The sequence below is a fragment of the Myotis davidii genome, unplaced genomic scaffold (assembly GCF_000327345.1).
Source record: "Myotis davidii unplaced genomic scaffold, ASM32734v1 scaffold18, whole genome shotgun sequence".
Taxonomy (NCBI): Eukaryota; Metazoa; Chordata; class Mammalia; order Chiroptera; family Vespertilionidae; genus Myotis; species Myotis davidii.
In genome coordinates, this window is record NW_006292696.1 from 5,770,866 (window position 1) to 5,793,744 (window position 22,879).

The 22,879-nt window shown below is 42.0% G+C and overlaps 1 protein-coding gene across 1 annotated transcript in view; it reads left to right on the forward strand.

The window, feature by feature from the left end:
• Nucleotides 1-22,879, forward strand: part of SGCD (sarcoglycan delta) — a 301,109-nt gene that overhangs the window by 5,983 nt on the left and 272,247 nt on the right. The window contains exon 2 of the mRNA XM_006766292.2: nt 16,670-16,858. Coding sequence (XP_006766355.1) covers nt 16,670-16,858 — 189 coding nt within the window. The remainder of the gene's footprint in view (nt 1-16,669; nt 16,859-22,879) is intronic.

The following is a 22,879-nucleotide window of genomic DNA, read 5'->3' on the forward strand; positions in this document are numbered from 1 at the left end:
TTAAAAATATATATATATATATTTATTTCAGAGAGGAAGCCAGAGGGAAAGGGAGAGATGGAAACATCAATGATGAGAGGAAATCATTGATCAGCTGCCTTCTGCTCCCCACCCCTCAACTAGGAAACGAGTCCACAACCCAAGCATGTGTCCTGACAGGAAATTGAACGGTGAACTCCTGGTTCATAGGTCAACACTCAACCCCTGAGCCACACCAGCCAGGCAAACTCTTCCATTTCTTTATGAATACCTTAGGCTGGACATCTCGAGTTATTTTATCTACCCTCATCTTTTTCTGTGCTATTCTCTTTCTTTTTCTCCAAACACATTCCGGTTAACCTCCTCCTGAGAAAAATGTAGTTCTCTGAACTCAATTCCAGTCATCTGACCAGTACTTGTTTCCGAATAAGACAACATACATCTATTAACCTAAGGTGAAGAGGGTGATGGTCAGGGAGAAAGCACAGCAAGAAAAAAGAATGGGGTAATCTAGTAGCAGAAGGAGAGTGCTTATACTGTGACCTGAGCCCCGGCTCTGTGTGACCTTGGGCAGGTCACTTCATCTCCATGTGCCACAGTTGGATCATCTTGAAAATGGACATGATAGTATGGACCCCGTAGTGTGTTGTGAGATTGTGCATGTAAGGCACGTAACATGAAGAACTTGAGTATTTTATCTTTCTATACTTCAATATTGACTGAGATGGCATGAGGCAAAGAATGAAATAGGCAGATAAGATAAAGTGGGACAATCGGCAGAGGAGAGAATATTTCACCCCGACTCATCCAGGTTGCCTTTTCTTTCTGTGTTGCCCGAATTTCTCTGCAGTGTCCGCTGTCCTCTTTCTTTCACCTTTGCTGCTACACAGAAAGGTGATCCTCTTCATTATTGCTTCAAATTACTGCTGCCAAGTGTGAGCCGCCTTATAGAATGGAGGCCATGTAAGCAGTGGCCCCCGGCCTGCCTGTCAGACAGGTGTGTGGGACGGGAGGAGGAGTGTGTCACCACGGTTCACTACGTGTGTAAACCCAGCGAGATTGCTTTGCTTGGAAACCTTTGCTGCTGGCCGTCCTAATGGAGCTCTGCGTGTGTGGGTGGCTGTGGAAGGGATGGCTTTATTCTTCCCTTGAACCGATAAATGCAGTGGCACCTATTAAATAGCAAGCACAGTTTCCTGATAAAGACTCTATTGCCAGGGATTAGAAACTCTCTCCTTGTTCAAACCACTTTCCCTGACCAGGGTGATAAAATCAGACTCTCTTGTGCGCACCCTGACTTCCAAATAATGCATTTCTGAGTTCCTGGAAACCCGGCAGTTCCTTGCAGGGGTCCAGGTATTCAGCCACTGAAACTACTCTTATTGAGCCCATGTAAGTAAGTATCAGGGTTAGCTCCTGTCTCCAAGCAAATCATTCAGCACCACCCCATTCATCTGACTCAGGCTAGGTGTGCGGTCCTGAGCATGGCATAGTCCATGAAAGAGGACTCCTTAAAGCCTGGAGACGGCCAAGAAGCCACCCCTTCCTGCTCTTACCTTCTTCCATCTCTCTTGTTCTGTATTCTGTCTAGCTCTTTCCTTCTATTTTTGTTTTAATTCCATTCTATCTTCCTGTTGCCAGGTTCTCTCTTTGTTATTGCTTAGTAGGCGCTTACCAAAGTCTCCTGCTTGTCTCAGTGGTCAGGAGTGGTGGCCATAGACCCGAGTCTGGGCTGCATTACCTCTACCACGTAATGACAGACATTAACCCTGAAAGTTGCCCATGATCATCTAAGGCAGTGGTCGGCAAACTCATCAGTCAACAGAGCCAAATATCAACAGTACAACGATTGAAATTTCTTTTGAGAGCCAAGTTTTTTAAACTTAAACTATATAGGTAGGTACATTGTTATTAACTTAATTAGGGTACTCCTAAGGCTTAGGAAGAGCCACACTCAAGGGGCCAAAAAGCCGCATGTGGCTCGCGAGCCGCAGTTTGCCGACCATGGGTCTAAGGTTTGTGGTCTCCCTTCTGTCATTGAAGACCCTACTCCTGGTGTCTTGCAGGCTGAGGATGCCAGCAGTGGGTCCCAAACCAGCTATCCATGGACTGGCCGGCAGCAGTTTGGTGTAGCTTTTCCATTGACTTAGTTACGGAGCATTTAAACATACTGAGCTATTATGTACAAATGTATATTATGTAGAAAAAGCTGAAGACGAGCATCCCTGGTCCGATTTCTTGCGGCGCAGCAGTTGGTGGGATGTGGGAGCACCTCCTGTTCCTCTGAGAGGGTCTGTGTCCGTGTCATCGACCCCCACCTTCCTTATCTGTAGGTGTTTCCATTAGTAAGCTCTCAATAGGCCTTCGGGTCTGAACCACAGAATGTATAAAATGATCTGAGTGACCTGCCTCCCCCCCGCCCCCGCCCCTCAATTGTTTCAAGGGTGGTACATATAGTGCCATTGTAGATGCATGAGAGAGAAATTAGGGTGTGGTGACCGGATTCTCTCAGGGGACAGTGCTGCGATGGGCTAAGTGTCTGTTGAGAGGACGTGCACTAGGGCCGCACGAGCACAGGTGTCAACATTCCTTGGAATAATCACATCATACAACTTACATAGGATTTAAACATTTAAATGCGATAGAATCCAGAAGAGCCTCTGGGGTGGGGGTTGATTAGGACAGGGCATGAGGGGACGCTCTCAGTTGATGGGAACGTTCCCTGTCTTGATTGAACATTGTTTACAGAGATGTACGGTTTTATAAATCTCGAGCTGGATGGTTAATAGCTGTGTATTTCACTGGAAGTACATTATATCTCAGTAGACACATGCACATCTGTACAAACATACCTACACATATATGTGAAGGCATACCAAGTGCTTAGCACACTGTATAGTAACGTTTAGGTATTATTATTGCCATGCTTGTTTCTGGATTCTTTGATGTAAAAAAAAAATACAAATAATTATGACTAAAAATGAGATGAAGAGCATTTCCTTTTAGACAGCAGATTTTTCTGCAAGTTTTTGAGAGCTTAGATAATTGCTAAGGATCCTTACCAAACACAGTTGTCAAGGGAGCATCTACTGGGTTGATGCTAATTTTATAGAACTATTGAATCACTATAAAAGGAGGTATCTAATGTGTTGTAGCTGTTTTCCATGGTGTTGTAAAGCTAATGGGTTTTAGAGACATATCAAAGATGGTTTATTACCTGAAAAGGAGGGTGGTGGAATGCACCCTGGTTGAAATTCAGTAGTTGCTCAATAAGTATTTGATGAATCGGCTTAAAATTAATACCCAATTTGAGAAATTCTAGCTCAAAATGTTACAAAAACATTTTAAAATAAGTAATTATACTGTTCTGACCACGGATACACATATAGCTATATCTGGTAGCATTTAACACAAGAATTGAGAGAACAGGCATTTCAGCCAGATTATTTAACAAACTCTGGGTTTAAATTCTTTAACAAACTAAGTGAGTTTGGGTAGGTTACCGAGCCTCTCTGCTGCTCAGGTGCCTCCTCTGTGAAACGAGGGTAGTGGTAATACCTATCTCAAAATGTGTGTGAAGATTAAACAAGTTCAGGAAAGCATTTAGAAGAGTGTCTGGCACATAGTAACCGTTACCCAAGTGATGGTCATCAGTTTTGTGTGCTTTCTTTGTGTGAGGAAGCTGACGGCTTTGTTGTGGTTTGCCTTTGGGTATTGTTCAGAAAGCATATATATGGTGTTTGATTAAAGTGATGTCTAATAGGAGTTTAAGGGGGAAAGACTGGACCGTGGAGCTTGTGGGCAGCATGCTCGTTTTTAGTTTAGCTTTCTTTGGCCTCATCACTACTTTACTCTGTGACCTTGTTAAGCCACGTCTCCTCCCTGAACCTGGCTTTCTCAGCTGTTAAATTGTTTTTGAACTTGGCATTGTCCATGCTCCCTTCAAGCTCTGTGTCTCATTCTCTGATTTTACATGTTTGAGTCATGCTTATCATTACTTTATTACACAGCTTGGTCCCCACATCACAGAAGAGCTGTGGTGACTGGTTTGACTGGGATGGTCATTACCTGTTCTGGGTAGAATCATCCATGGGGATTTAAGAAGCTCGGACCTTGGACAGCACAGGGTAGCTGGCTAGTTGAAATGGACCTGCCACTCCTATACAGAACACTGGCCATAGACAAGGACACGATGGGGAGAGGCAGTGCCCTTTGCTTGTGAAAATGACACTATTAAATTTGCGGTCAGGTATTTGAAATTATCTTTCCTGTTCAGGGGTATTCAGTTTATGTATTCTTTTCTGATCCTCAGCTTGCAATATCAGGATTATGTTTAGAATGATGCCTGAGTTTTATGCACAGCCTAATCTTCAGTGACTCCAAGTCATTGCTCAGATATTAGCATCTCCATGAGGACAGCCTTTCCCATGCTTCTAGCCTTTGAACCTGCTCTGCTCCCAAACCCACATCACTGCTTATCCCCCTTTTCTTCACTCTCTCTCTTCCTCCCTTTTGTTCTTGGTCTTTCCCCCATAGCACTCATTCTCTGTAACAGAAGTTTCAAACATGGTTTTCATTTTTGGTATCTGCCTCTCCCACCACTGCCTCTTACCACGGCCATGAGATGGCGGGGGTGGGGGGGGTGGATCTGTGTTTTTGCTCATTGGTGTATCCCAAATGCCTAGAATAGAGCCATGGGAGGGCCTGGAGGAAAACATGGATCTGTCAGGTGGTGGCCGTGTTCATGTACTCCACACAAAATACATGCCTAGATGGTAATTCTAAATACCTGGTGACTTATTCAGGGAAAGCCAAGTCTGCCTCATTCCATATGAAATGGAAAGAAAATTGAGCCTGAGTTTGAGTCCAGACCCTAACCAACTTACTGGTTTGGAGTCCTTCAGAACATTCATTCCTGAGGACCTCAGTATCCTAATTTATGAAATAATTTTTTTGAAATAATTTTAATCATATTGATCCCTTAGAATGCTGTCGGAAATGTCTGAGCCCATATATCTCAGAATTACTAGTACACATATGTATGTGTGTTTCAAAATTATATTTCTATCTGAAACTACTTACACTGGCACTTCACACATCTAAATCTCTAGAACAGTAAGAATTAATGTTTATAGTGATAAAGAAATATCTTCTAATTCATCAAAGACAACTATTTTAAATTTATATGTAAGGGGCATTGTACTTTGGAAGATAACTTTAATAGTAACATCTACAAAAGCAATGGCTATACACACACGTACACTAACACACACACTTAGATCTAGCAATTCAGTTTTCAGGGCTTCTGTGAGAGGTATATTTGGACATATGTGAAAAATCCATGTTCCATTGCTATGGCTTTCAATAATACTGATATGCAGGAGACTTACACATTTCTCTCTAAGCCCAGTCTCCCCCCTGAGTTCCAGTCATAATTTGAAGTGGCTTTGTGATGCCACCCCATAGATTCTTCTATGCATTTCTAAATCAGCATGACGAAACTGAGCTATCTTCCCTCTGCACACTCGGTTTGCCTCCTGCCCCAGAGCCTACTAGTCTCCTCTGCACCCATCCTGATGAATGGCAGCTTCGTTCACCAGGCTGCTCAGCCAGAACCTTGGCATTTGACTCCTGTCCTTTCCTTGCACACACTCTATGTCCTGGGGCAGCAGCAACATCCTGTTAGCTCTGCCTTCCAAATAGATTCCAAATACGGCAATTCTGCACCTCCTCCCTCATCTCTACCCTGGTCTGGGCTGTTCTCTCTGGGCAAGAGTAGTACCCACAGGCCCCTGGCTTCTCCACTTGCATCCTCATCCCCTGCAGTCTATTCCTTAGAGAGGCCGCTGGAGTGATCCCATGCTGACGAACTGAGCATCTCATGCCTAAGCCCAGGTCTCTGAAAGTTACTCTTACAATCAGTATCCTGCCTAAGGTTTCCCTGTGGTTTATAAGACCACATGTACAACTCTTCTGCCTGCTCTCCCAGCTCATTTTCACATACTCTCCCCCTTGCTCACTCTGATCTAGCCACCCTGTCCTTTAAACATGCCCAATGAGCCCCTCCCTCAGGGCCTTTGCACCTGCCGGTACTCTTTCTTCCGACTGGAGTGCTCTCTCCGTGTCCTCGTGCTTTACTCTCTTGCTTGTTCGTGTTTTTGTGTTGTTGTTGTTGTTCTGCCCCTCAAATCTCTCCATTACAGAGAGGCCTCCCCTGTCGGTCCTGTGAACAGGAGCGTTCCCCCCCCACACACACACACATCTGTCCCTTTTCCCGGCTTTACTTTTGTCTTCATAAAACTTACTCCCAAGAGTAGGTATGAAAAGTTACGTGTCTGTTGGTTTGCTTGTTTATCATATCTTCCACTTGAATATAAGGTCCAAGAGTCAGGAATCTGTCTTTTTACTGCTGAATGCCTAGTGCCAGCACAGGGTAATACCCGATAAATATCTATCTCTTTGAACAAACATTGGTAACAGAAGATTACTGTAAACAGCATCAATATTCATCACTAAGGAGTTGGTTAAGTTAAATATCATGTATCCATGCAATTTCAAACTAAGTAAAAATTATATTTCTGTATACTTTTATGGGACTATCACTAAACTATATTAAGTGGGCCAAGTTAGATTTGGAACAATAAAGAGCATATAATATGTTCTTGTTGGTGTAAAAAAGGAAAATTTAAACGTGTGCATGCACTGAATGTATATATTGAATAAGGCCAATGTGTGTACCTAGCATTTCTGTAAGGATAAGAAAAAAGCTGGTGATAGTTGCCTTTAGGGAGGAGGGCTTAACGTGTGAATGAAAAAGGAATGTTCTTAACTGTCTGCTCTTTGGTTCTTTTAAATACATGCACTCGCCTAATTTTTTTCGGTGAAAATTCTTCAACACTTGCATATAAAAATTATTGGCAAAATATAATAAGAAATAGCTAACTTTTAAATCCCAATATTTGTTTAAATAGAACATGCCATTTCTGGATCATTTCCCATAAACAGGCATTTAGTTTTCTTTGTGAATTTTACAAAACAGATGTTGATTATTCTATCAAAACTACAAGTAATGAGTTTGTTACAATTGTATAAATTGTGCCAAACATCAGCAATCCAAGACTAATGCTTTATATGGCTGGCTGAATGAAAACAACTCTTGAAGGCAGATAGTTTTAAATCAAAGACCTCAAAATTAACATGGCTATTGGAAGACTATTTACATGCCAAGATAATACAGAGTGACTCAGACTCCACAACAAACTCTAGAAACTGTAATGACCCTGTGAAGGAACTTGTGCCTGCTATTTATGCGAACTGGTTTCAATCATATACAGTGATCTAATTCATACTTACTTTTAAATGCGTTGGAAATTTTAACATACGTCATCGTCATCATCATCAATAAACTCTAGCTCACTTGATTGGTATCACATGTCTTATTTCTAAATAAGGTACGTAGTTATTATTAGTCTGGCAGTATTAATTCTTCACTCCTTACCATCATTTACAAGGTTTGGTATAATTGATCTGCAGCCTCTCTACAAACTCATCCTGTACCCTTTCCTCTGGACTCATTCAAAGCCAACCCTGCCAGCCATCCTGCTTAACCTGAGCATATGTTAAAGCCAAATGCTTGCTGTGTTTGTCCTCTGCTGGAAAAGTCATTCTACCCCTAGGCCTCACCTAAATTGTCACTTGGCCAGAATGGCCTTCTGTGACCAGAGTGGGTTGCCCTCCATTCTCTGTCACAAAACCTTCTTCGTTTCCTTCCTGATACCTCACTTTATTTCTAGTTGTTTCTTCTATTTATATGTTTATTGTTCATCTCTTCCATTAAACACAGGCTTAATGAGGGTAGAAATATCCTTCTCATCCATGGGAAGACATAAGTATCTCCAGGATCTACTATGGTACCTGGCACGTGGTAGCTGTCAAAAATATTTTTTTTCTGTTGAAAGATTGGAGACTTCCTTGAAGGCCAGGTGCTTTGTCATGTTACTATGTAACTGTACATAGAATTACACTCATTGGCACTCCCATAAGTTCCCTTATGGAACAAGATTGTGAAGCCTGATGGGTAAAAGAGGCAAGCAAGCATTAGTCAAATGCCTGTCAGTGCTTCCTTGCTTCACCTCTACCCAATGAGAAGAGTGGAACATGGCCCCAACAATATGACAGGCCCCAAAGAAACATCATCAGGAAACTTGATGGCCTTGATGTGTCTTTAGAAGTATACTGAGTACTTTTTAATCATCCCTCAAAACATAACACATTCTTGTACAGAAGATAACCCTCAAAACATAACACATTCTTGTCTGTATTGATAATACAGACACTGGAACTGTTTTTCCAGATATCTCTTTTATTTGGGAGGAATAAAAGGAAAACATTCATTGTCCTGAAGAAGAACGATGCAGAAACAAAAACACTGAGTGCAGACACAAAGGAATGGCTTCTAACAGTATTATTCTAGCGTATGTGCTCAGCCGCACAAAGTACCACAGCTGTGTATGTTTCTGCCAAAGACCTTCCATCATTTTTACATCAACTGGTGAAATGTAGGGAAGGGAGCAATACAAGGTTTTCTAGTAGCTATTTGGTACCAACCAGCCTGAGGCAGGGAAGTCAACACTGTATACAAATATATGATGATTAAGTAAGATCAGGCAAGTTTCCGCATTAGGATTTCAAAGACTAGTCAAAGACGTGGTGCTCATCAGTTTGAAGCTCAGTGTAGGTGAGCCTTAAGCTAGATGTATATTGTAGCTTCCTTCATTAGAGGAGCAGAATCCACAGGGTCAGGGACCACTGAGGCTGGGCCTAATTCAAGGATTCTGGTGATGACTTCACATGATCGTGAGATTTCTGCAGATCTCTCCAGTGGCTCCTATGACAGATGTTGGGCATTGATGAGGAAAAACTTGCATGGGCATCAGAAAGTCACTAAGGGGTTGGTGGCTGCAGTGGCTGAGATGAAACAAGGTCACACAGCCTAAGAGGAGGTTCTTCACAAGTCCAGTTTATCAGAATGGGTCTTCTCCAGGAAGCTCTCACATTAAGCTAGCATCAGGCCTTGATTCCATAATGGTATGTGATCTCAGATTTGAACATTTGAATGAATTTATGGCTCTCAAAATCATATTTTAATAATACACCCATCCAGAGTGACTTTCTTTTGGAAACCCCACATCTATCTATATATATATAAAAGCCTAATGTGCAAATTCCTTCCTTGGGAGTTTGACAGGCAGACTGGGAGTTTGATTGCTCACTCTGACGTGTGCTGACCACCAGGGGTGGCGTGGAAGGAAGGAAGGCCCCGGCTGGTAGTCTGAAGGCCCCGATTGGCTCTGATCACTGGCCAGGCCTCAGGACCCTACTCGTGCACGAATTTCGTGCACCAGGCCTCTAGTCTATTATATTTGGTAACTATTTATTTAGCCTGTTGTTATAGGTGGGGTTTATTATGAAATTGACTTGAACTATTGGTATTTGTTCCCTACTTAATGGCAAAGCAACAGTAAGTTTCACTATTCCTTCTTTGAAAAATATAATCCTATTGCATTTTGTGTGTGAGAAACATTATCTTTAAGTCAACTGGATTTGTTGATAAACAGGTGAACGCTGAAAATAACCTCATGAAAGAGTAGAGTAATGCTTTGGATTTAAGCCTTAACATCGGTATGATTGCATGTGCCTTTAGAAAGAGAGTTATGTGAGCTTTCATTCCTTTGCTTCTGATCTCACCGCTATTTACTTATTGCTGGATTATATGCTTTGCTGTTCAGCAATGGCCTGATTTTCATTCATTCATTAACAAGTGTAAGCTAAGACAGATAGATAAGTAGATAGATAGAATATAGATAGATGATAGATAGATAGATAGATAGATATTCATACTTACCATTTTTAGGTGCTCCTGGTGTTCAGAGAACTTCTAAATACTTAGAAGGTTTTAGGATATATTCAGAGAGATGACACATATGACTGTAAAATATGTTAGATAACAATGTAAAATTATTCCCAAAGTCTGATAGAAAGCACTTTCTATCTTATCATTTTCATGAAAAGGCTGTGTTTGGGTAAATGGACTCCTTTTAAAAATTCCCATGCCCGATACACCTCCACAGATGCAAGTAAGCCTCCTATGAGGGCATGTTATACTGGTTGAGAATCATTTTGCCAAATTTTTCAACTTTTGGAAGTGTTTTAATGTCTGATCGGTGTAGAGGACGGAAAGTCTATTGAATGCCATCAAACAACAGATATTTATTCCTCACCCATTCTGGTCTAGGCACTGCTACTATTATAAATCAGATTATCACTCCCTTGTTTCAAATTCTGCCAGGAATTTCATAGACTTTTCAAGAACATCTGTCTTTGTACTCTGGTCTCGAAGGTCCAGCATCATCTGGCTCCAAGCCAACTTATTCCGCCTCATCTCATGCCCGTTTCCACTTTACTCACCACCGACAGTCACACAGACCTTGTCCACAACGGGGACTTTGCTTTATTTCCTCTGTCTGGAATTTGTTTTTATCCCAGCCTTCACCTCAATGTCTTTTTCTTATCCTTCAAGTCTTAGCTTAAATGTTACATCCTCAGAGAGTTCTCTGTTGATGAGTCTATAAAACATCTTTCATCCTCTGATGTTCTCTTTAACATTATCAGATGTATTTCAGTGAAAGCACTTCACAGCATTCATTTTGTCTCTTTATGCATTTACTATTAATTCTCCCCCACTGCCCAGGCCGTGAGCTTCATAAACGCAGTGTAATTCTTACTATTTGTGGTATCTTGAGACCCTTTGCCCAATAAATAGAATTTGATCAATGATCAGTAATTATTTGATGAGAGAGTATATGGATGAAAGATATTTAGACAGGTCCAATTTGAGATGGAAACAAGAATTCAAATTGTAAGTTGAATTTCGTTATCATAGAAGCACACAATGCAAGCATAGCCCTGAACATTGTCTCTGCGGTGAGAGATAACACTGATTCTTAATTGAACTTGGAAGAAAGAAGCAGGGGGGAGAAGTTGGAAAGACAGACAGTGATCACTGAAATCAAAAGGAAACCATGGACCTGCATTGTCATCACTGCCTAAGGACAAACCTTCCAGATGAAAGGGAGAAGTTGGCAAAGTCCAAAACTTCAGAAAGTCCAAGGAAAATGGGCATTATAAAAGTCCATTGAATTCTGATCAGGGCCATCACTAGTGATTTTTGAATGCTTCATTTCAGTGGATGGATGAGAATATGAAATTTTTAGAGATTGCCAAGGATCCTGGAACCCTGGGCCTCAATGAGAGTAAAAGTAAGAGGTGGAGAGGGTAATAAAGTTAAGATATTTTAATGGCAGAAAAGATCTGTTCACATTGAAAAAGCCAAGACACGAAAGGCTGCAAAGAGCATAATAGTCAATATATTGCTGAAGGGGGCGGATGGAAATGAAAACTCCAGGGTAGGAATGCAGCACAAATGTGAAAGATGGCCAAGTATATATGCGAAGAAGATGGGTCACCCAGTGAAAAATAACAGTAGTACAGGCAAAAATGGGCCAGGGCACTTTTCTGTAATGGATCTAAGTTCATGTTCTGGAAGCATGGAGCCTGGGCCATTATTATCAGGATCACTTCTGGTGCTTGTTAAAAATACAGGTTTCAGATGCAGCCAGACTTACTAAATTAGGATCTTTTGGTGCGATGCCTGGGAGTCTGCATTTAATCAATACCCGGGAGTGTTGCGTACAGATTCCAAAGTCTGAAAAGCACTCGCAGTGGAACAGAAGTAATTGTATCTCCCATCGAGCTCAGCTAAGCAGTGCTGTGCAGTCGTGTTATTACACTGAGGTTTCCGTGTATGCTTGGGGTCCCTTGTGGGAGGGACCCGAGGGGGATCCAGGTTTTGTGAGGTCTGAAGCTTAAACAACATACGGGGCCATTTTAAAGGGAAAGAAACCTGAAGAATTAGAAGTACAATCTTAAGTTAAACACATGAATATTTATTTGGAATGGGAAAGAAATTTAAATTATTAATTATAGAAGATGGCATATCATAAAATCCAGAAAAATAATATTAATAATTAACTGTCTGACATACTTTTTCTACAGTTTTTGGTCGCTTAGTGTCTTCATATGACAGCTCTTTGGCACTATCACATTCTGTACAGACAATGGAAAAGATCATTGTTTATTGAAATTGGTAATTTCAAAAGAACTTCCTTTTTTAAATATAAATGGCCATGATGCATAAAGTACTCAACTTTACATACAAAAGACAGAGACACAGTGCACATAACTGCAAACACAAGAATTCTGAATAATTCTATTTTCGGTGTCCCATAAAAAAAAGAAAAATGGTGTGGTGCATTTATAATTATATATGCTGAATTGAGTATATCCTTGACAGGAGAGAATTTCTGTTTTGATTAGGTGTCAATGAGGATTGAATCCTACATTTGAAATTTTGCATATCTGATGATAGAAAAAATGACAAACTAGCTTTTGACTTCTCCACTACCTGCCTATTTCTGGAGCTGGCTGCTATAGGAGATGTTTACATCGCAATGTGTGTTTTGGTCCTGCACCTTCATGACACCATGCTTGGTGAGTTGACACCAAGGGTGAAATAATTCCTAAAAGACATTTCTACACCAGGGAGCTAGCAATAATGCACTTCTACAGGGAAGTGCCTGTAAACCATATACATATATACCACAGCACCCAAACTCTACGCACCCCTGATTTAATTTCCTGTTAGTTAGACCTCCAAAATGCATGCAATTCTTCCAGTCAGGCAACATAAAGGGAAGCTGAAAAAGGCAGGGTCCACTGTAGCCGGTTTGGCTCTCATATCAGTGTTTCTCTCTCTCTGTCTCCCTTTTTCTCCCCTTCTCTCTTTCTTTCTCTCCTCTTTCTTCAGGTGAGAATTAACCAAAAAAAAACAAAAGAATGTATGATGCTGGCAATGCATTATCATCTGCCCCTCCCAGGGCCAAGAAAGGGCCTGGCAAGAGAGGACCTGAAACTTCAACTTCATTCTCTGGACAGCAAACTTCTTGTGAATCAAAGAGAAATACAGATTGGAGATGGTCTTTCCTCTTATGTTTTTAACATTACAACATGTTGTGTGTGCTTTTTTTACTAGAAAAATTAATGTACTCAGCATATCTAAATTGTCCCTTTCCAGGCAGGGTTATTGACAACAGATGTTTCCATTACAGTATGTTTGCCTGGCAAGGCTCCCTATAACAGTCATTCCTAGAAAATTGCTCACTCCCTTCCCTGTTCCATAACCTATTGATCGGTCGAGTGATCTATCAATCTATCTTTTTTTAATTGCAGAGTTGTAGATTGGAGTTTGTTGTTTCATTTAGCTTATGAAAGTAGGCAAGGGGTGTGGTGGAGATAGAGGAGCCCTCAAGAGATAGAAAAGGCCACTACATCAGGCGTCAGAGTTCTGACCCCTGCTCAGCTTATAATTCGCTAAGTGACTTGAAAGGGAACTACTTTCCCTTCTGGCCTTTGAGCAACTCAGTAAATCAATAAACATGTCAGGCAAAGTCAGTGGTTTCTAGGAGTCCAAGGGTTCTGCAGCGGTGTCTCAAGAGTGGTTCATCCCTCATTCTTGCTCTCTTCCTGATTTATGTGCTAGATTAGAGTTTGTTTCAAGATTTTTGTCTCAAGATGGTTGTACTGTGGAGGGAGGGGGAAGAAGGCCGGTTTTTATTTTATTTTTATTTTTTTAGGAAAGTTGTCCCATATACTGGAAATGACCTGAGAAGCTTTTAACAGTTCTAATTCCATCATAGAGCTCAGAATTTGAATTTGTTCCACGTTTCTTTTGAATCCTGCTGCATTGAAAGACATTATTCTACACCAGTGATAAGCAACCTTGTCTGCACATTAGGATCATTTGGGAGCTTTTAAAAATGCTGACGCCTGGGTCCTACCATTGTGACTGTTATTAATTGACCTGAGCATAGAGATTTTGAATAGCTCCTCAGAGGTCTCTGATGGGCATCAGGATTGAGAACCCATAGTGGAAATAATCACTGAATTCTGACAAGTTCTAACAACAACCTGTGTATGAAAGAAAATGTAAAAGTGTACTATCCATCTCCCCAGTCTCTTATAGATATTTATTGAACATGGCATTTCTGTTTTATAGCTAAGCTATGTAATGCTCTCATTGGTTGGGGAGAGTGTCAGAGGAAAGACAGCTGGTGTGGGGGGATACCTCTAGCTCCTGGACACTCATGTGTGAAGAACTCCTTGCTGTTCATCATACCCACAAGAATCAGGGACTGCTATTCTTGTCCTTATCCTGCCACGTACCCTGTAGCCATGCACAAGTAGGTCAGATTCTCTACTCTTAAACCAGGTTATTCATAAAACTAGTTGGTTGGAATCAAAGAACATTTCAGATATGGTTCCAAGATTCTGTGATCATTTCCTTAATTTACAGAATATAATTTCATAGAAAATCAAGGCTTCGTTTCCTTCAGACTGATATGGCACTTTTTTCCCTCTTCTAATTGAACTTTGTAAAAGGGCCAGTAAGTGATGACTTTGTTTTCCTATGTTGTTGCAATACAGCCCTGACCTAGAGAATTGTAAGGAGCTGACTTACTAAATAGAGGTTTTCTTGCAGCATGAACCTCAAAGCTGAGTTGGGAAATCAGTGCTTTGGGAGCCTCCAGTGGAAGTTTGCAAAGATACAAATAAGAACTTCCCTGGTGTTTGGCTTCCACTTTTGTGCACCCCCAAACAGCAGCAGATGTCATAGTGGATGGGAAATCATTCATTCATTCATCGTTTATACATTTATTTCTTCACTTATTCATTCCAGGCACATGTATTTAAACATATCCTCATACTAGGGCCTGGTTTCACTCTTAGGGTCATGTTCAGAAATGAGACAGACATCATAGAGACCGCTAGTGACTCTAAGTAAGAATTCGCTTGGTTTTTCAAGTGGAATGCCTCAAGGCCTTGAGTTCTGGAGGGGTCGGGTGGCGGGAGGAGGGGGTGATTTTACACATTCATTTTAATGAATATCTGAAAATCATAAAGTAATCATATTCTGAACTACCTGGAAAATGACCTAATAACCAAGGATGTGATTTTGGGGCCCACACTTTGTCACCAAAGTACACTTGGGCACTCTGGTATCTCATGTCACTAATTTAATTGCCGTTGAGTAAGATGAAAATAAACAGAGGTGGGTCTTATTCTTAGGGAATGAAGTGTGCCTACCTGAGGACCGAATGGAGCAAAAATCACCAAGTAAAGGTTGTGTGGTAATTTGAACAGAGAAACTCAGTAGAGTCCCTGTTGTCACATGGTTCATGGCCAAAGAGGGATGATGTGCTCATCAGATGCGGCGCTGAAGTCCGTGGTACCACACTATGCACTTTAGTTTTAGCAAATCACCTTCCTTTGTAGTAGTCAGTTCTTTCCCATTTTGAGTGATACATGTTGATAGCTTTGTTTGGATTTAATTTTAAATTTTGGTGTGGTTTTATAATTTTATGGAAGTGATCATTTTCCTCAGATTTGTGTTGGTATCTAATTAGTAGTGCTGGTATAAAGATAATTTGTGTCGACAGCAGGGATTTGGGAAAGAATCCTTACTTTAAAGGAGGTTGGCATGTTACTTACTATTGGCACATATTGTTCTGACTTACCTCATTCTACTGTGATCACTGTTTAACTAGTTCATTTCTTCCATTAGCCTGCAAGCTCCTGGAAGACAGGTTTACACTTTATTTGACTTTGAACCTCCTTTTTGTTTATTAAATAAATGAGTTGACTGATACCAATTAGAATTGTCTGACTCATAAAGACTAAATTTAATGGTAGTGAGTTCTCTGTCAAGGGAAGTATGTAAGCACAGGCTATTACATATTGTTAACTATTCCTGAGTCAGGTGAGGTTTAATCTGAGTGCCCATCCACACTCCTTTGAACTTTGGAATAGAGGGATGATCAAAATTGTTACTTTTGCCACTGACTTTCTGGCAATTAAGAATGATTGCATTTGAGCCCTAGCTGTTTTGGCTCAGTGGATAGTGTCAGGCGGTTCCTGGGTTTGATTCCAGTCAAGGGCACATGCTGGGGTTGCAGACTCAACCCTCAGTAGAGACTGTGCTGGAGGCAGCCATTGATGATTCTTTCTCATCACTGATGTTTCTATCTCTCTCTCCCTCTCCCTTCCTCTCTGAAATCAATAAAAAAATATTTTTTAAAAAAGAATGATTGCATTTTAGGTCATTATTCGCAATTAAATTGCCTGAATGTTGTTATTATAGCACTGCAGTAAACTGCTGGGGTTATTTCATTGCCTCAGACGAATTCCAAATTTACTTCTAAGACTTTAATAGATCTTGAGTGTCTCCCTCACAAAGATGTTGGATTCTAAGAGACCTTTCGAATGGCTTCCTAGGGTCCCTCCCCTCCCAGGATACGTGTGTATGTGGAAGGTTACACGCATCATGAGAGATGGCTGTGTGAACGGAGAGGGCTGAAGCGACCGTGCAGAGGAGCCACTTCTGTCCAGAGGGTAGAAATGTACGGACAGCAGCCAGCCATATCTCTCCATCAGTTGATTTTTTGCCTTTCTTTTTTTTCTTTCCCCCTCTCAGCAGTTTAATGTGAGTGCTTCTGTCCCGCTTCGTTTATTTCAGATGCCTCAGGAACAGTACACACACCACCGGGGCACCATGCCCAGCTCCGGGGGGCCACAGGTGTACAAAGTGGGGATTTACGGCTGGCGGAAAAGATGCCTGTATTTCTTTGTCCTGCTGCTGATGATTTTAATACTGGTGAACTTGGCCATGACCATCTGGATTCTCAAAGTCATGAACTTCACAATCGTAAGTAAAACCACCCAAGTTTCTTTACCTCTCCTTGTGGGGGGAGGGACCTGTGGGGCGAGGAGGAACATAGAAAAGCGGCGATAGTAGGATTCAAAATGCCCAGCAACCTGGTGTCTTGGTTAAAAAAAATATTTTTTGTTCAGATGACACGGGAAGATGGACTTCTATCTCCTCTCAGTTCTTCGGGGGGCTGGTTATCCAGTTTAGAGGTATCTCCTCCTTTACGGCCTCCTGTATGCATTCGCTCATTCTGATAACTATTCTGTTTTCTGTAGTTTACAAGCACTTTGAGTAAATGATGCAGGAGGAAATATGGGATGAATTCAAAGTGTTAAGTTTTCCTTAATTTTAGTAATGATTATGAAAGGGTTTGTGGGGTAGAGGGTTGAAACATCCTGAAGAAATTAGACTTTGGGGATCACCTAAGAATTTTAAGGGTTTGTACCAGGTATCACATTACTATGGTTAATCGGGAGTCTCCTTGATGTTTTGGGAAGGCATTCTCTTTGCCACCACCAGGGTGAGAAGGAAATTAAGAGGAACAGAGCCATGTTTCATTTTTTAAGAACTTATTGTTTATGCTGCTTTGAAAGAAATTTTGCTGTTGGTACTTAGGGCCACTCTACTGATTGAATATTCACTTGTTGAAGTTCAAATTAAAAGAAAATCTTGGCAAAATCATTTCTGAGGTGGTGTGTTTTGTTTTGTTTTTCCTAGAGATTTCCTGGCCATTCTAGCAAGATAAGAAATGTATTCGTGAGGGCGTAGAGGGCACCAATCGGCTGCCCTTAGAATCCTTTCTTGTGATGTCAAAAGTCTAATTAGATTGGCAAAAAAATAAATCTCATTTGATAAAGCAAAGCGACCCTAACACAATGGACAGTCAGGTTTGCATGTGCATTCCCTAATAGGAGAGTGGATATTTGCCTTTTCTGATCGATCAAGGTCCTTTTTATCCTTAACATGCTACGGGCAGTCACACTCCCTGGCCTGGGCAGTAACCTCTGCTTCCGCTGCTTTTCCTGTCTTCCCTGCCTCCCAGAACCTGTCCTGGGGCCCCTCAGCTTCTTTCTGCATCTGTTATTCTGCTTATCACTCCGGCTAATAATTTTTGCATGTGTTTCCCATGCAGTCTGAACTTTGAGAAGAGCAAGGGCTGCCTTTTTCTCTGGGTGCCTTTATTCATCACGAATGGAAGGGTTGCATGGTGCTTAATTAGGACTTAATTAGGACCCCATAAACCAAGGTCAGAGACACTGCTTCAGGCATCAGAATGGTTCACTCTAATGCTTGTCGTTAAAGCTCGGAAACTATCTGATAAAAAGAGTTACCTTGATTTTACACATTTCTTTCTTGAGGAGGAAAAAATAGTTCAATTCTTTGAAAAACAGAGAAAGTCTTTGGTATTGTAACATGAAGTTTGGAAGAGGATATGGGTCAGTGTCCATGGGATTGTAGGGGTTCAAGGTCATTTACTCTGGACTAGGGGAGCACATTAGCTTCTGTTTCTGAATTAGACGCGGCAGACACTTTGTGAACTTGGACTTACTTTCTTTACAGACAAAGAGAATTCAGAGAAGGGTTTTAAGCAGACGAGGGAGACGTGATCAGATTTGTGGTCTAGATGCTTGCTCAGGGGAGGATGCAATATAATGGGGGGATTTTCTCAGAGTTTAGGGCTCTGAAGACCAAGTCCTGGGTCCACTTGTTCTTAAGTCTTTGTGCCTGTAATTGCCAATTGTTGATGTTCATATTCTATGGTGTTTTGATTTTGAGGTTTACCAACTTGTAAAATGGAAAAGCTTCTGAATTGCCATATTAAATAAGGGAAGCCTGAAGGCCGGGTAGAAGAATGGACAATAAAGACTTAAAAGACATTTAAAGGGATGGCATTGACACATCTGACCATATACTAGTTGGAGGTAGGAGCTGAGGTATTAGAAGACATTCTGGAATTCTCCCAGGTTGTGGCTGGTGAGATGGTTGGCTCATGGGACCCCCCAAAAAACAGGATAGAATGCCTTACCTTCCTCCTGGAGCTGCGCTGAAACTCCTATATGCCCTGAACTCCCTATTTGGGGCTATTTTTGTTATTTTTACCTAGTTTGACATGAAGTTAATTTATAGAACCTGAAAGACTTAGGAGTGAGTGTGGCGAATATGAACTCAAACGCTGATAAATGTGATATTATACTAATGTGGCTTTTGAAGTGTGTTTAATCTGGCCAGCCTAATAATGAGAGGTCCATGCAAATGTAAATTGAGTGACAATTCATTCTGAGAGTGTGTGAACTTAGGGAGTAATACGACATTAAAGTAATAATCTATATGAAATAGGCTATTTCCCATAGTTAAGGAAATTGATTGCCAAAGTTGAGAGTTCTTAGAGCTTTACCAAACCAAGTACTTACTGGGGTGAGAACAATGCCATTATTAGCTATAATCAGTGCTTTATAACAGTAATGCATTTGTGCAAATAGAGCTGAAGTGTCGGAAAATTGGTCTTTCCCTGCAACTTCAGAGCATATGTGCCCATCCATCACAGTGTAAAACATATCCTTTTAGAATTATAATTCTATTCCACAAATAATCATTTAGTACTGACCGTGAAGATCTTAAAAATGAAGGAGGTAATAACCAGTGTTACATTGGAACAAAGGAAAACAACGAGATGACAGTTCAGCATTTTCAGCAGGGATTTAAAAATATTGCCAATAGGAAAGAGAGGAGAAGAAAAATTAGGTTGTTCTCCTGGGCTCTTAACAGGATATTGTGGTGTTCATTTCGAGGCAGGAGAGCAAGGTTGCACTTTTCTGCTCAGTTTTCCCCCATGTGGAGGAGTGTGTGGTTTATTATATTGTAAACACCCATAAGTCGGCCCATCCTAGTTCAGCACAGCCTGTGCTGTTCAGAGGAACTAATATTTATTACGCTTCTGTTCTGTGCCGGTCACTGTGCTTGGCATTTAAAATATCTCATTTAAATGTCAAAACAACTCTACAGATGAGGGATTATTGTCTCCATGGTAGTAAAGGAAACCAGGGCTCAGAGAAGTGGTTGACTTCCTGAAAGATACACAGCGAGTAAGTCAAAAGAACTGGTGCTTGGCTTCAAAGCTCAAGCCTTCCCACCACACTGCACCCCTCCCCCCAATTGCCGCAATGGTCTAGCTCCTCAACTAAATTCTGAAGCTGGCAAAATCGTCCGTTGTCTTTGTTGCCCATCTGTGTCACCCAATCACAGATGTCTTTCCCACCTGAGGAATCCATGGACATTTCCTGCCTAGAGTAGTTTCCTGGTCTTTCTGAATGTTCAGTCCTTATCTCACTTCTCCTCGCCCCGTAGCTGATGATTTCTGTCTTTCCACTGTCTCCACCTTCTGTTTTATCAACTTATTGTTAATGTGAACATTTAATGTAAGCTTAATATTAATATCTGTGTGTTAGGCTGGTGTGATAGCTGTCAGCTAATTCATGATAAGCATTTACAGCAGCCTCTGACGCAGAGGAAGACTCAAAAGTTGGCAACAGGAAGTCACGAGCCAGCCTACACCACAGCGTAGTGGCTAAGGGCTCAGACTCTGGAGACAGATGTCCTAGCTACAAACTTGCTTTCTGCTACTTTGGCAAGTTTCGCAACCGCTCTGTGCTGCAATCTTCTGGGAGTAATAGCAATATCTACCTATTCATAGGATGGATGTAAAATGTAAATGAGGTAATGAATGCAAAGTGCTTGGAATGGAGCCTGGCGCATAGTAGGTGCTTTCTGTGGCGTATTTGCTCCCATCATCATCATCAGTTATTGAAGGCTCATTTGGGGCCAGACACTATGCTATTGCCATTAATAAGCATCACCAAACCTAATCCTCAGGCAGCCAGGCGCTGTGAGGAGACCAGCTTCACACGGCAGGAGAGAGGCTCAGCGTCTTGATTTGAGGTCTCCCGCTCTACCGTGGTACAGGAGAGATGGGAATCTCAGCAGTCTGATTCTGGAGCCTGGTCTGTTAGCCAGTTTGATAAATTGTGGGTGGTGCAGAAAGCCCCAGCATGTCAGGGAGCTGGATGCTGAGCCAGCCGTGAACTACATCACCTTGTTCCCCTGGGGCTCCGTATAGAAATGAATGCGTTGACCTAGGTTCCCTTTAAGTCTGTAAGGCATCTTCCTGTTAGGACACTATGGTTTAGTCTTTGGGGCTCTGCCTTGACTGAGTGAGAGCTTCTGCTTCTGCCAATGCATTCTAGCAGCCCAGTCCAAAGAACTTGACCTTGAAGACCTCCCCAATACTATAGTATTGATCATCCATATCATCATTTAGTACAAGTGGTTAATAAGTGGCAAAACGTAAAAGGCATGGGAACTATCAATAGGTGGCGTGATCTGTTAGGCCAGTGAATGTGAAATCATTTGTTGTTAGATGAAATAGGAGCCTGAGCAGTCCCTCACTGGAAATCCTCATTTTGCCCAGGACTGAAGCAAAGTAGATAAGACAGCAAGGTTGCCTGGCCCAGCGTCAGCACCCCAACCACCCTGGGAACTTCTCAGGAGCAGGCATTGTGTTCTCTTCACTTGGTAGCCCCAACCTAGTGCCTGGTATTCAATTGGCTTTCTGTGTGTGTGTCAGTTGCCTTTGTGCAGACGACATACATCAAATAACAGATGTCAAGCATCTGGTCAGTGTCGGACACATGGTAGTTCCTCAGTAAAGTGTAGCTGTCTATACCCATGTTCCATAGATCCACTAACTTCTATTTCTCTTTCTTTCATCAAAACGACAAAATTCAAACCACTGAACTTGAGGTTATGTAAAAAATGAATGTCCACTTGTTTAAGAAAAACTTCTACAGAAAATACTTTATAATTTTCCATATAATCCTCATAAAAACCCCACCAGGTACACACATTTTACAGATGGGGAAACAGAGGCTTTGAGAAGTGCAGCCACTCCCCCAAGGTCACGCTGCCAGGAGCCATGAAACTGGGATCCGGTCACAGGGAGTCTGACCCCAGAGCCCAGGCTCTTGATCAGGACACCACGCTGCCCGTTTTCCAAGTGTGATTTTTCATGAAGACAAATTGGATTTGTTCAGTGCAGTGTCAAAGACATGATTTATTTACCCTGCAGTGAGATGAAGATCCGCTGAGGGTCAGAGGAAGGCATTCTAATACTTGTAAATTGGACACATTGTAAAACAGTAAAAGCCAGAGGGAATGACCAGTGTGTTCCACGGCTCCAGACAGTTACACAGTGTCTGTTTGGGGAAGGCTCAAGGTATTGTGATCCGTCAAACTAACTCAAGTAGAGGGGAGCGAGGGTACCCATGCCCAGGCCGGGGAGAGGGCTATCATGGGAGCCTAGGGCATGGATGCCTGGGACCTGGAGCATGTCAGGAACCAAGGCTCCTTGGGGATGTCCACCCTCTGGCTTTCCTGGGCCACAGGGCATTAATCTTGCCCTGGAACGTTCTTTTCTGCTTGAAGGCCAGGTTGCCTATACCCTCGCTGGGCTACCAATGAGCCCCCTGTTTTTACTCAGGTTTTCTTCTTCCTTTCAACGTCAGCATGCATCTAGCTGCCTTTGACCTTCCCTGAATAATGACCTTTCCATTTCAGCTCTCACCTCTAGTGGTCACAGTCTCCTGTTACCCAGGTGCATTGGCCCACATCACATTGTAGCTTGCTGGACTGACCACAGACCCAGTGAGAGGCCATCAGCTGCAGCCTGGGAGGATGAAGCCATGTGGTTCTGAGAGTCCTGCACCTTGAGCAGCCAGCTAGGACTTCCCTCCCAGTAAAGAGGTCACTCACAAGTAGTATCCACAGACTCACTCGCCAATAGTGTCCACATTTGATTTCTTATAAACATTGTCCTTTTTAAGCTTTTCTCTTCTCATTTATTCTCCAAAGTCATCTCCCCCCACCCTCCCATTATGTGTTTTGCTGTACCTGGTGCCATGCAGTGGTAGTGGGGTGAGGAGCGAGGGGCATGTAGTACCGCATTTCTTTGCCCGACAGCTTCTC